Raw genomic sequence first — 14,332 nt, 5'->3', positions numbered from 1 at the left:
TCTTTCACTATGGTCACACCTATCAATAATCGTTCTACGAAAAACTCTACTCGAAATAATTTTTAATAAATCTAATAATTAACGTTTGTGCGCTAATAATTAGCGTTTGTCCATGGTTAAGAGTTGCATCGGTCAAGTTAATTATTCTTTACTGATTCAATGTTCCTATTGTCTTAAATGTTTCTACCGGTCTTGTTATGTCATGTTCGGTTTGCATAATTTCAGCACCGGCGAATTGGCAACCAGCTGGTACATACTCCTCTCAGGTTCTGTGTTTATCGATGGATCCATGTACCTGCCCTGTTCCAGGTAAAGTTTAATTTATGTATCTGTAAACATTCTGTTGAACGTTTTAACGATAAGTGCGCGAAAAGAAAAATCAACTTCTATCGGAAGAGATTTGTAATCCGGAACTTGATTTATTACTTATTATAGAATATTTTTAATGAATTATTCATTAACAAGTATAATTAACATATGTAATTTAATAGAATTTTAATTTTAAATTATGACGAATCGAATTGTCGTTTGTAAATTTGAAATTTAAAATTTGTCGTTCAACTTTGTTGCTTTTTCGTATTCGATTAGTATGACAATATCATTACTGTTATTATTTTATTTACTATTTCAACTTAATTTATCATTACCTGTATTAAATTGCAACAACAAAATATTAATATTATAAAGACTTGATCATCTGACTGGTTCCGGTAAAAATATTCAAATATAGGTATGTGAACTCTGTCGATAGTTTTAATGTTTAAAATCAAACACACAAAGTAATATTATTTGTATATTAAAGAAAAAATAATTAAAATTAAACATGACGATGTTAGTAATACGAGGATAAAGGATTATAAAGAATTAGAACAGGATATTTTGGTATTAACTGATCAATCCCATTGCCAAATTCATTTGGTGCAATAAGCATATCGTAGTTTTCTTCTATTATATGCACATTGATGTATGGCATTATTCCAATATAATATTTCTTTTTGTTTTTTCAATATCATATAACGAATTCGTTTTACGCCAAGGAAATGCCGAGATAGAAATCGATCGTGGTGCGTATATCTACGACTTCGCATATATACTGGGTGTGTTGTTGAATTTTATTACTATATATATATATATATAAAATAAAATAAAATAAAATAATTATATAAAAAAAAGCCTATACAAACGATTACCTAAGCATTATCAAATGAAAGTTAAATAACGTTTAATAAAGTAATTCGATTTATTAACAAATATTTAATGATTACTCACACACAAGACAAGACTTTAATAAATATTTGATATCTTTATCTATATAATATTGCGACCGATATCGATTTGACATTTGACATTTCGTGGATTTAACTTCTCGATAATATTTCAATTATTTGTTATAACAGACTTTTGAATATGTTCCATTTTATTTCTTTTTATTTTATTATTTTTTTTTTCGAGACACCGAGTGCGTTACCAAACACACCACACACATACGTATACAAATACAGAAGAGCAGAGCTATAAATCGTCTCTACCAGGGTTACGGTCACAGTTTTCTCTCTTTCTCTATCTTTATCTCTTTCTCTTGGTGTCCCTCGAACCACGGAAATTCTCATTAATCGTATAACCTTGTTCTTACATGGAGCATGTCATCATAGTGGCGCACGGTACGTGGTGCGCAAAAATAAGATTACGTTGAATAATATTTGATACTGAATTTATAAAGAAACAAAAAAAAAATTATATATATCTATATATGTAGATAAGATTATTCATTCAACACCTCTTCCACCTGCCACCGCCCCCCTGCTCCTGCCCCCTCGTATAAAAGAAGCAACGTTTCCCTCTTACCTTCATTCATCTGAACTTTTGTTCTTATTTAAGAAAAGTGTATAAAAGAATATAATATGATGCATTATATTCGAATGAAATTTTCTCCTCGTGACGAATGTTTTCTCATTGAAGTTTAATTCTCTGTGTAACCTGTGTAGCTTAACAAATACATACATGCATATACGCACGAGCGCACGCATACACAGGTGTTCTTCGTATGTACTTTCTCCTCCACATGGTTTTCACCTCATAATATGAAAACCTGTACGTACGTCCTATTTATAATATACTTTTCTAGCATAAAAATAGTCGCGCATTAACGTTACGGTTGCATAAACAACAACGCGCTCCATCTTGTCTATAAGTATATCTTGAAAAAGTCTTTAAAAGAGAGATATATTTTTCACAAAAGAAAAACTATAGGAAATTATATCTATTTAATTTTATATATTACATATACGTACCTGTATCTAAAACGGATAGCTAGGCAAATAACTATATACATATATATATATATATATACACATGTTAATACAAGTATTTGTAAGAGTGTAGAGATACCTTCGTTTTTTCTTATTTCCCGGCGATAAACCTTGGAATTTGTTCGTTTAAATAAAATATTATACATATAGATGTATACTCTAGCGTATACTTAAACACACACACACACACGTGAATATCAGTTACGTAGGCATAATGTATGCACGATCTAAATGTATATAAGAAGAAGGCTACATTGAAAAAAGGTATATATCTACGCTCGGTGATCAAAGAAACTTCGTTATATTATTTGCATTTTGACACTTGGTATTTTCATCGAGAATTCTCCTTTCGAACTAGTAAGGATAAACACGATTATTTCGATAGAGATTTTATTCTTACAAGCTGTTTAACTTATTACTAAATGATACAACAAACACATATACATATACACACACATGCATCAATCCCATCGTTTGTCTCCAGTCTCTTTTCGCAATCATTTTAAACGCAACAAATTTGTAATCATTGCGAAATGCAATAGTATCGAAAGGAGGAGGAGGAGGAGGAGGAGGAGTTGGTATGCATGTACTTTTGAAACATTCCAAATTCTCTCTCTCTCTCTCTCTCTCTTTTTCTTACTATTAGCTCGATACGGTACGATGTTATAAACATAATAAAAAAAAAATTAGTTGCTAAACATTCGGGGCGTGGTTATGTGGAAATGCTTTTCTTTTTCTTTATATCAACCCTTCTCTTTTCAACTTTCGGTGTTCCTCGCCCCCATTTCATTATATATATATCTCTTTCTCACTCTACTTGGCCGAGGATTTACGAACTCAACCGAGTACAGTGTCTCCTTCCTTCTCTTTCACGATATAATGCCAAAGAAGCGATCGTAGGAGAGTAGTAAGGACGATGCTGGTGGTGAAGGGAAAAAGAGAAGGTTAGAGGGTTGATTTGCTAGAAAAAGATACCAAGATTTACTATCTCTCTTTCTCTCATTCGCGTATACCATCCCTTGACATTGGGGTAACGAAGAGAGACTGTAGGAAAGAGAGAGAAGGAAAGTAGACTGCACGTGTACACCTATATGTACTCGTTTGTGCGCATGCTTTCATATGTATGTGTTTGTGATGAACCTGTATATGCGTATGCACGCGCGGTCTCTCTCTCTTTCCGTGTGTGTGTGTTTGTGTATGTGTATGTGTGTTGGGTTAACGTTAGATAGAACGAGTAAGAGAGAATGGTAAAACACGGTGAGAAAGAGAGAGACGCATAATACTGAACAGTACCGTATCTTTTTCTTCACTTATTTTCCTTTTTTTCTATATATTATAAATAGTATCGTTTTTTGTTTCGTTTATCGTTATTCTTATCGACAATTAATATTTTCGTGATAACGCCAAACGCGATCGAATAAATATCATTTTTTATTGATTTTGTTTCTTTTTTTAAATCTCCTTTACCTAATCGAATTTTAATGGAAAATTATTAGATCGAGATTAGAAATGCGAGATAATAAGGAGAACGTTTCAATCGTATACCAATTTCGTGTCAAATTTTCATTCTTATTTATTACATATTTATCGCGACGTAAAAATAAAGAAAAAGACAAATACAATAAGCAGAATAAGTAGATCATTGTATTTGAAAGGAAAAGGGACAAAAGTAAGCGGGAAGTGTAGTTGGGTGGGAATTACGAACACTTATGGTGCACTTAACGTGTACGGAATGTTGCTTACCTTGAAACTAGGGGTACTAGCAATGATCGGTACAGCACTGAGCGTGGTTGTAAGAGAGTAAGAGAGAGAGAGGTAGAGAGTGAGAGGAGGCCTCACCTACCAAGAGAGAGAAACTCCAGTCTTCTCGTGTATATCGAGGTGGTTGGTGAGCGTTGCGATTAATACCGGACTGCACCCGCGGAATCGCATTCCGATCTCCTCGATGTTGTTTATCGAACGTTGCCCTTGTCCTTTGCAAAAATTTCCCCGATTAATATCGATTTTTCTTGATTTTTTAATAAAGAAGATCGATGTCATCTATCGATTATTTTCGTTCGTTGTCATTAATCGAAGGATTCAACAAGGATCATTGGTGTCAGTGAAAATCATTCATAAAAGTTGCTGCCACTTTTGTTAACGAGAAAAAGAAAGAAAAAAAATAATAGTGAGCAAGTGTGTATAAGAGTGAGAGAGAGAGAGAGAGAGAGAGTGAGAGATAGAGAAATAATAAATGAGAGAAAGAGATAGAGAAAATTGAAGATAATTTATTATCTTTCAAAGAGTCATATGAGATAAGAAATAAATTTGATGATTGAATTTTTTTGAGAGAATAGTAATCCTCAGTTTGGTTGGTTGGTTGGTTGGACCACTCTGTGTCGGATGCGAGCAATCTTGCGTCTCGTTGTCAGTGACGTAATTGTAGTCGGTGAATCGCCACTGTCGCTGGAGGCGGCGTTGCATAAAACGTATATACGTAATATCCGCGACCGGTTTTTCGTATTTTAGAAAATAAATCGAGAAGCACGTCTTTCTTTATTCTTATCTCTCTCTCTCTCTCACTCATTCTTTTTCTTTCTTTTCTCTCTTTAAATTTCTCGATTTGTAAATTGCGAAAATAAGGAGATGATTATTATTCGTCGATGGTATTATAAAATTGTCCACAAAAACGCGGCCAATTCTTTCAACCATTTTTTTTTTATTCTCTCTCTCATTCCTCCTTCCTTTTGAACGATCGTTTAACTACAATGTTATATAAATTGAATCGACTTATAATCCCGAGAAGAGTAAAAATTATTTTCAACATCGGATTTTATTCTGATCGATTCGATCCGATCGATTAGATGAAAATAAAAAAACGCGGATGATCGTCTCCACGTTTGTTACGTTAAAATTAGAAGATCTAATATATATCATTTATATTGGAACATGTCAAAATTCGATAAGTTATTATCGTAACTCAGGATATTATTACATTTAGAGAAAGAGAGAAAGAGAGAGAGAATGATTGAAATTTTTGATTAATTTAATAAACGATTCTCATATTAAACAGGGAGAGATCTATCCTTAATTGATATTTTGGGAATAATCTGATAATAGATACGTATTAATATAATACATACATACATACATGCATACATATATCCATATACATACATACATATATTTTCATAGTTATTATCTATCTATCTATCTATTTATCTATCTATTTATCTATCGTCGAGAAAATCGGAGCACGAAGAACGATCGGTTTTCTCTTTCTCTCTTGTTATACCGGTGAAGAAAAGAAGCGTGCAGATCTGCAGAGACTGAAACCCGTTTCGCGGTAGGAACCTTGTACGAGAGTTGCATACCGAAAGCGTGGGACCAGTGACCCGTGGTGCAAAGCACGAACACCATCTAGAATACCCGGACTCTTCGCATCTTTTCCTTTACGAGCTCTCAGATTTTCTCTCTCTCTCTCTCTCTCTCTTTTTTTCTTCTAATATCGTTCGATATTACGTATACCATATTTACCTCTACACGTTATAAAAATTTACACAGTAACGTCGCTTGAAAAAATTTACCATTTCCGAATAAGAAAAAAGAAATAAAAAGCTTTTCATATCTCGTAATTTCAATTTTAAGGAATAACCCTATCGTTAAATTTCGTTATAAATTAGTGGAGGAGGGAGGACGGGGGTGGTAAGGGAGAAGTTTAGAATCGATATTGATGAAATATTATAAATTCCATCCCCATTTTTTGTTTTCCCCATCCCAAGTGTAATATCTTTGAGAATTCTAAATACCACCTTCTTCTTCTTCTTCTTCTTCTTGTAATATAATATCATTTTAAAGGTAACATAGATACACATATTATACATATACACATGATATATTACATATTTCTATGTATTTCTATATAGTATAATATATAAAATAACAAACTTGGCATCGATGTTAAAAGAAGGAAGGAGGAGAGAACGGTGTTCACTAGGGCGTAATTATATGAACGTAGTTTTGATCTACGCTGTGAGACAAGCAACTAGAGTTTGTGTTAGCTAGTTAATGACAGCGACACAACACTAACAGATTTTTGCTCCATATAGGAAACCCGATTCGCCTACGAACACAATCTTACATGATAATTACCGTTCGCTTTCACTCGCTTGGGTTACACTTATTAGTATTTTTTTTTTTATTTCTTTCTCTCTCTCTCTCACTCTTTCCGTTTCTATCCACAATTATCAATGAAAAAGTTTTTCCTTGATAATTCGAACGTTCGTTAATGAGGTTCGAATGGAAAATTGAAAAAAAAAAGAAAAACAAAAGGGGAAACGAGGAAATTTTAAATTATTATTTCGTGTTAACGATTGTGATCTAAATCAAAGATAGGATTGACTAAATCATTATCATTGATCATCCAATGCGAATGATCTAAAAGAAGGAAGGAAGGAACTTGTCGTACTCGTTGGATAATTCGCTTAGTTTTTTTCGGGGAAAAAATTTAAGAAGAATAAAAAGAAGAAGAAATAGAAGAAGAAGAAGAAGAAGAAAAAGGTGAAGGGGAAGAGGAAGTTGAAGAATAAAAAGAAGAAAGGCGAGGAAAAACCGGCAAACTGGATGCCACAGACGGTGCCTCCCCTCCTCCACCCCCGCCTGACATTACTGTCACCCAGGATGATCGGTGAGAATCACTTTTTTTCGAATTTATATATTTCTGTATTTTTAATAACTTTGTTTTTTTCGTTTTCTATTTGATCAAAACGCGTATATATATACGTTTTTTTGTTTTTTTTTCTACGTGTGTATATTATACATACCAGACGAAGAATTCTCTTCGTTGAATTTAGGAAGGTTAAAAAAAGAAGAAGAAGGAGGAGAGTTTACCAAAGCGAAAGTTTTTTAGAGTAGAAGAGATAAAAGTTTATCCGTGGTAAGCGCCTTTCCGAAGGATCCTTGTGTGGAGAGTACATCTACTACGTGTAAATATGTTTGTATACATTTATATATGTATATACCTACACATACACACATATATATATATTTACACGTATGTAGAAAAGACCAGCTTTATTCTGGATAGCAAGCTCACGTACTTACTTACACATCTCGTACCCTTTTGTCCGGTCAAAACGAAATGCAACGATCGTTGACACAGTCCAATCTCAACTACGTAAAGCTAACGATCAATAGCAGAGTTTTCGGACAGGTATTGTTATCTGTTGGTCATCACGCGTGCGTGCGTGTATGCATGCGTGTATGCATGCATGCACGTGACACTTAACTGTCAATATCACGGATCACGTTTTATAAGCTTCCTGGTAAACAAAACGTGTATTGTGTTGCGATAGATGTTTCCAAAGTTTTCACGTATATAAATTGTTGTTCGTCGTCGTCAAAAAATTGTTTGTTTAATTTTTTCGTAGAAACAATAATTAGGTTTGACGATTAATTCGGAAAACGTATTAAAAATAAATTTCATTATTTTCGATGATTTTGTTTGATCTTTCGAATTTGTCTGATAAAACGAAGATGTTAATATCTAGATACAATGAATTTAATTAAGCTACCGAATTTTAATTACTATATCTCAAATATTTATTTATTTCATAGGTCTTTTTTTCTTTTCTTTTCTTTTGTATGGTAAATATTTGAACGTACGAACGAGAGATCGTTTTACGTTTTAAACGCGAAACGGATCATCGATTTCTTTCTCTCTTTCTCTCTCTCTCTCTCTCTCTCTCTCTCTCTCTTTCCCCCATTAGGCTAACGAGCGAGTTTTCGTTTTATCCGTTTCTTCCGGCTTTGCTTGAAAAAAAAAAAAGAAATAAACGAACGTTGGAACGTGGGTGGTACAAAACTATAGCACGAATTAGTTAAGTATCAACGAGTCATCACTATCTACGACGTTTCATCTATAGAATCGATTAATTTCCTTTTAACTGACGTTGCTGACGTTCAAACGACACAATTTTCTTTTTAAGATATTTTTTTTTTTTATATATAGATCGCGACGTTAGATCGTTTCTTTCTTTTTTTTTTTTTTTATCAAAAAATGTCTATCATCGTAATAGTTTTAATCGATTTTCACGAAAGTGCGCTAATTCGAACGTCGAACATATGGATTCGACCTTGAACTTTCTAAATACTAATTCCGTACATAGAATAGTAGTCGATCTCACCCTTGGCATACTTTATTTTTTACACGAAGTCTTGGGCTGGGTAGGGGGCGGGGTGGCTGGTTAAAGGGAGGAGAAAGGAAAAAAAGAAAAAAAATAATATGAAAATAATAATGTCGATAAAAACAGTACGTACGTGTAATAGATTGAAATTTTATTTTGTAGAAAATAATTTGTTTCTCTATAATACACAGAAGAGAGAGAGAGAGAAAGAGAGAGAGAAAGTTTAGATCGTAGAGAAATACTCTTTGGTACGATCTCATATTTTTTTTCGAATTTCGTTAATACGTAACATACGATTGGCTTATTTCGCGTTAAATCAATCTAACAAAATGTATATTAGGAGAAGATTTTAATACGCCTACTTATGATTTCGAATGATTGCATTATCGAAAAATAAAAAAAGGACAAAAAAACATTAGAAAAAAAAAAAAAAAGAAAAACGATAGAAATTCAGTGGCCCCTCCTCGGTATCGTCTAATAATAGGATCTGCATTATTGGTTGGCACGTATATACACACACACACACACGTATAACCCATAGACACGAATTACCATGCGAATACGAGGAGGGTTGTCGAAAGACCCTTGTTTGTCGACAGCGCGTGCACTTCCGCACCCTACCAACCTCTAACTAAATTAAATGCTCCGCATCCTATTCCACCGGGGGGATGGGGGTTGCTGGTTGAAGGTTGGTAGGGAGAGAGGGGTTCAAACGAGAATCGAACCCTGTTAAAAGCGTTTCTTCTTATACCCTACTCGTTTTAACTTTCCAAATTATTCCTTCGTTCTCGACTTGCTCAATACCTTGGAAAATTTCTACAGTATATAATCGATGTATATTTTATTTATTCCTTATCCGATATATTGATCCTTATATTTTTTTGATCGATCAGATGTTCGATTGAAATGAGAAAATAATTGTGAGAGGAGATAGAGACAAAGAGAGAGGAAGGATAATTATTTATTATTTTTTAATAGAGAGAACTCTCATAGCAAACGATTAAAAATTAATGTAAAAGTATCGAACTTTTCATTTAATGTTAATTAATAAAAAATATATATATTTTTACATCTTATAGAATAAATTATTTCCACACAATCGCGTGAAATTATCGATAGATAAAATACGTATATATATATAAATATACAATCTTATTAATTAGAAAATAAATAAATGAAAATAAATGTGTCGTAACAGATAAAATTAAAACAAGAGAAAAATTTTCTTATAATATATAATTAAAATGACAAATATTTATTCACACATAAGCAATTATAAGTGTCTAATATTAAAAATTATAAATAGTGATAAAGAAGAATATATATATATACTAGTAAGGTTGTTGTTGAATAGAGAAGATGATCGAATGGACAACTTTAGAAAGGTGCATCCCGGTCAACATTTCGTCCCAGCTAGCGGACAAGGTGTACGTTTCTCGCATACGACTAAAACCCGTCGTACCAGCCAAGGCTATCGAGGTGCATTCCGTCGTAGTCGGCGCGATCTTGAAGGAAGGAAGGATTTCTTCTAAGGCTCTAATTTTCGAGTTCCAATCGGTTTACCATGAACCACCTCTCTAAGTTCCTGGTAATTTAACATCGAGTTACAATTTATATACGATTTTATATTTTCCTACTTGTTCTATCTCACATCTCATCAAGAAGATATATTTTTACTATAAACCCCCCCCCCCCGCTACGCCATACGAATCATTATTGCAATCTTCGTGAAACTGTATCTGTAAATCCGTTAGAAAAACCATAAAACGTGTCTACCCTTCTCGTGGAAACTCGTTAAGTATTCTTCAAATATTCTAACTTGTTTTTTTATTATACTGGTTAGCAATACGAGTAGTAATACATGAATAATATACTAATCATTTCTTATTTTTTTTTTTTAATACAATCAATTTAACGATCATGAAGAATATTTAAATCTTATTAGAAGAAAATCTCACATATATATATATATATATCCTTTCCTTTTCTTTTCATTTCTTTTCTTTTCATTTAATTTCTTTCATGTAGAAAATAGAAAAAAAGTGAGATTACTCGATATCAAAACTTCCGTGAACCATTGCCAAGAAACTTGGATAGGATCCGCGTAATTCAAGGTCAAGGGTGATTCTTTCCCACGTATATAGAAAAAAGTAGGAACTCGCTTTCAACGAACTACTTTCTACGAATATGAAATACATACTCCTCTTGTCGTTTTTATTCACGAAACACAAAAAAAGATTTTTTTAATTTTCTTTTTCTATATTTTCTATCTTTGTAATTAATATCTCTCTCGATAGAGGTTACAAGTTTCTTTCAAACTACATATATTAATTACGGAACGATTAATCATTCAGAAAATTTTGACGTTGCAAATACGGTTAACATAATTTAAACGTTGCCGTATATATATACACACGTAATTATAGTGGCTTTAATTTCTCGTAATTAGGTTCAGTGGAAATGAGTGGTTTTGCAGTTTGTCATACACATTTGTAACATCATTTATGTATACGTATAATAATGTAAGTTTGTATGTATGTATGTATGTAACGTTTAAACTCGATGACACATTACATCGTTCTCGTTCACGATTCAATATTTTTCTTTGGTTATCTTTCGTACCAACGTTATATACGTGTAGAACGTATGTATATTATTCTCTATTTGTATTTCCCCCATTTTTCTTTCATTCTATATTTCTTTTCATAGCAGTGTTTATAAAAAAAAGAAGAAAGAAATAGAAAGAAATTCTCCGGTAAAAGTTTCTCGATATTTTCATTTCCCAAGGATGGAATCGTAGAATTTATTTAATCAAAAAGGGGTTCGTTGAGAGAAAAAAAAAGAAAAAACGAATATATATCCTGTGTGTCGAAAAAAAAAATACGATTCGTACGAAGAGATTATTGGTTAAGTTCGAACAATTATTTCATTATTTGCATTTATCAATATATTACTTAATCTTATTCCAAACGTTTAATAATAGTTAAAAAAAATTAAGATCAAATAAATACACTGGTGGATGTACTAATAATTGCATAACAAATTGCATAGTCAAATTCAAAACGTTTTGGATTTTAAATTTTTATTTGTCATTAACAATACGAAATTATTTTCCGTACGATCTAATATTTCATCTCTCTCTTTTTCTCTCTCTCTTGTTCTCTTTCTTTTTCTATGGGTATTGTAGGAGTAGAGACACGTGCCAGGATTAGCGTAAGCACAATTCGATTTTGCCGCTTCAATGAAAGGACATAAGAGGAGAACAAAAAAAAATTATGCGTGGAAATAAGAGAGAGAGAGAGAGATGGGGGTTAAAAGAGAAATAAAAGAGAGAACAAACAAACATTCCTTAGAGAAAGGACTGTCTCGTTTGTCCTCGTTGTTCCCGGACACGATCGTATGGTTTTTATGTGGGTGCTTATACTACTTATTACCTTCTTTTGTACCCTTTCAAGAAGGGGTTGGTGCCAGAAGGCCCTTGGCCTCTACTCGTCAAATTCGATGAAATGTTTACGTTATTCTGTTGTGGAAGGGTAGGAAAGGGGGAAGGGGAGTATTCGAGAACCCTCTTTTTTTTCGTAACTCCAAAATCTTTTGTTTCTCCTCTTGGCACGTACGCTTATTAACCTGGTAAATATTTGCTATATTTCTCGAAGGATATGGTTAGAAGGAAACTTAACATTAGTTAGGAAAAAATATTCGTCTGTTGTGTTCTTTTCTTTCTCTCTCTCTCTCTCTTTCTCTCTTTCTCCATTTTTTTAAATATTTTACGAGCCTCGTGATATGCACGATTTAATAAAAAAGAAATGGTGGTTATATGATTTATAGCTAAATATTTTTCTATATTATATCTACTATTTATTACATATATAGAATTACCACATTTCATTCTTTGTGTAATATAATTAATTAATGTAGGTCGAGTTACACTTTGTTTTAATTAGAACATTTGAGTATTCGAAAATATTACGTGCATTTTAGGCAAATATTATATTAAGTATAGCGATCAATTTATTATCAAAGATATCGCGATCGATATTATGCATATATATATATATAAATAAATAAAAATCAAAATAAAAATCATAAATTAATGAAATATTATTTACAAAAGCAAGCCATTTATTATTCGACCCTTGGCCCATATCTTTCAACGCCTTTTGAATCATCGCGTTCTGCGACGTTATCGAATTAAGAGGCCGTGAATTTCTCTTTAAGGTCACCCGGTTAATGGCGGCATAAAACTCGACGTTTCTCGAGGGCTAAGACCTCTTTCTCTCAACTTTATTTCTTTATCTTTCTTTCTTTCTTTCTTTCTTTCTTTCGACAAAATCGATAAGAACATTGTGCCGTTGTCGTCGTCAAGAAGCACAGAATTGCACTTTCTTCATTTGAGTTGTTTTTTTAGTTTTTTTTTTCAAACGACTCGAATTTTTATGTGGGAATAGAGTGCCTACATTTTTTTCCGCTTATTTTGCCTTTTTATCCCACGCACTTTTTTCTTCTCTTTTTTTTTATCAAGCCAAATTCAACGATTCAACACCGGAAAACAGGCTCGGGGCAAAAGTTTTTTCCGAACGGTTGAAACTGAAAAAGTTTTTTAATATACGCGACCAGGATATCACTTCAAAGCTCGATATTTCTTTCTCTATTTTCCATCTCTTTCTCTCTTTCCCTTTCCCTCTTTTTTTTTTTTTNTGTACATTTTGTGCTTTCTTCCGTACATTTTCGTCCTCCTTCGAGATCCTTTTACTCTTCCTCCTCCTCCTCCTCCTCCTCCTCCTCCTCCTCCTTATCCTCTTCCTTCTCTTCTCCTTCTTCTTCTTCTTCGTCTTATATTCCTTCCCGTCTAAAAGTCTTTCAAAGGCTTCGAAATGGCAAACTTGGTAACTCGTTCGTGAATCGTTAAGCTTTCGAAGTTCGGTAAATTTTTGAAAGGAACCTTTTAACGAGGTCCCTTTTACTCCGTGACGCTAATGACCGTTAAAAGGAAGGAAGAAATGAAGGAAGGAAGAATGGAAGGAAGGAAGGAAGTCATAAGAAAAAGAAGCGTGGAAAGAAAGGAAAATTAATAAGAATGACGGGGCTGATGGTATGGGGTGTGGGTGGGGTAGGGGGACGCGCGTATATTTGCAACGTCGAATTTTAATTTGATTTCCTCTACCTTCCATATTCATAGAATTAATTATTCCTTTATTTATACTTTTACGTAACGTAAAACTAAGTTTCACTCGATCTGCTTTCATCTATTTCTTTCTTACTCTCTAATAGGTAAGCGCAACACATACACACATACACATATATATATATATATATATATATAAGCACTTGCATAGATATATTTGTCTACTATGTATTTCCTGAGATCATTAGAGAACGGTGAAAGCTTAGAATTTCGTGTGTGAGATAGCTCGTTTCGTATCGTTCTCGTATATAATAATATACATGGTATGTATTTATATATATGAGTACTGGTTAATTATAAACTATTCAATTATAAATCGACGAATTTTCAAATGAATCATATTTCGTAATTTGACTTGATATAATATAAGTTCGTCTCAAATGTTTATTGATATAAACGTAACAAAAAAAAAGTTGTATAAAAGACTTAAATGGGGGGGGGGGCGAAAAAATAGAGATACTTTTGCGTTAGTAATAGTAAAACCTACGAGATATGGTATTACCATCACGCAGGCGCGTTTAAAATCCGTATAAAGGGCGTAGTACTACTTAGCTAGGATATATACGGGTAACGAAGTTTACGAGAACTCGTAAGTTCTCGAAGACCGACCTCCTCCTAGTTTCTCGGTAACTCTCGTGGCTTCCATCTTTTTTTTCTCTCTCTCTCTCTCTCTC

At 33.1% G+C, this 14,332-nt stretch overlaps 1 protein-coding gene across 11 annotated transcripts in view; it reads left to right on the top strand.

The window, feature by feature from the left end:
• The window catches only part of LOC106785252 (rap guanine nucleotide exchange factor 6-like), a 131,512-nt gene that overhangs the window by 33,650 nt on the left and 83,530 nt on the right, over window positions 1-14,332 (top strand). For 6 of the 11 annotated variants that reach the window (XM_014745538.1, XM_014745548.1, XM_014745539.1 and 3 more), the window contains exon 4: window positions 226-309. In XM_014745538.1, coding sequence (XP_014601024.1) covers window positions 226-309 — 84 coding nt within the window. Of the gene's footprint in view, window positions 1-225; window positions 310-4,152; window positions 4,485-6,679; window positions 6,976-14,332 lie in introns of those variants that run through there. The other 5 variants (XM_014745542.1, XM_014745544.1, XM_014745547.1 and 2 more) reach the window with 5 other exon arrangements.

The sequence above is a fragment of the Polistes canadensis genome, unplaced genomic scaffold (genome assembly GCF_001313835.1).
Source record: "Polistes canadensis isolate GaletaPanama2010 unplaced genomic scaffold, ASM131383v1 scaffold_47, whole genome shotgun sequence".
Lineage (NCBI taxonomy): Eukaryota > Metazoa > Arthropoda > Insecta > Hymenoptera > Vespidae > Polistes > Polistes canadensis.
Note: the sequence above shows the minus strand (reverse complement) of the source record. Positions and strands in the feature narration are given on the sequence as shown.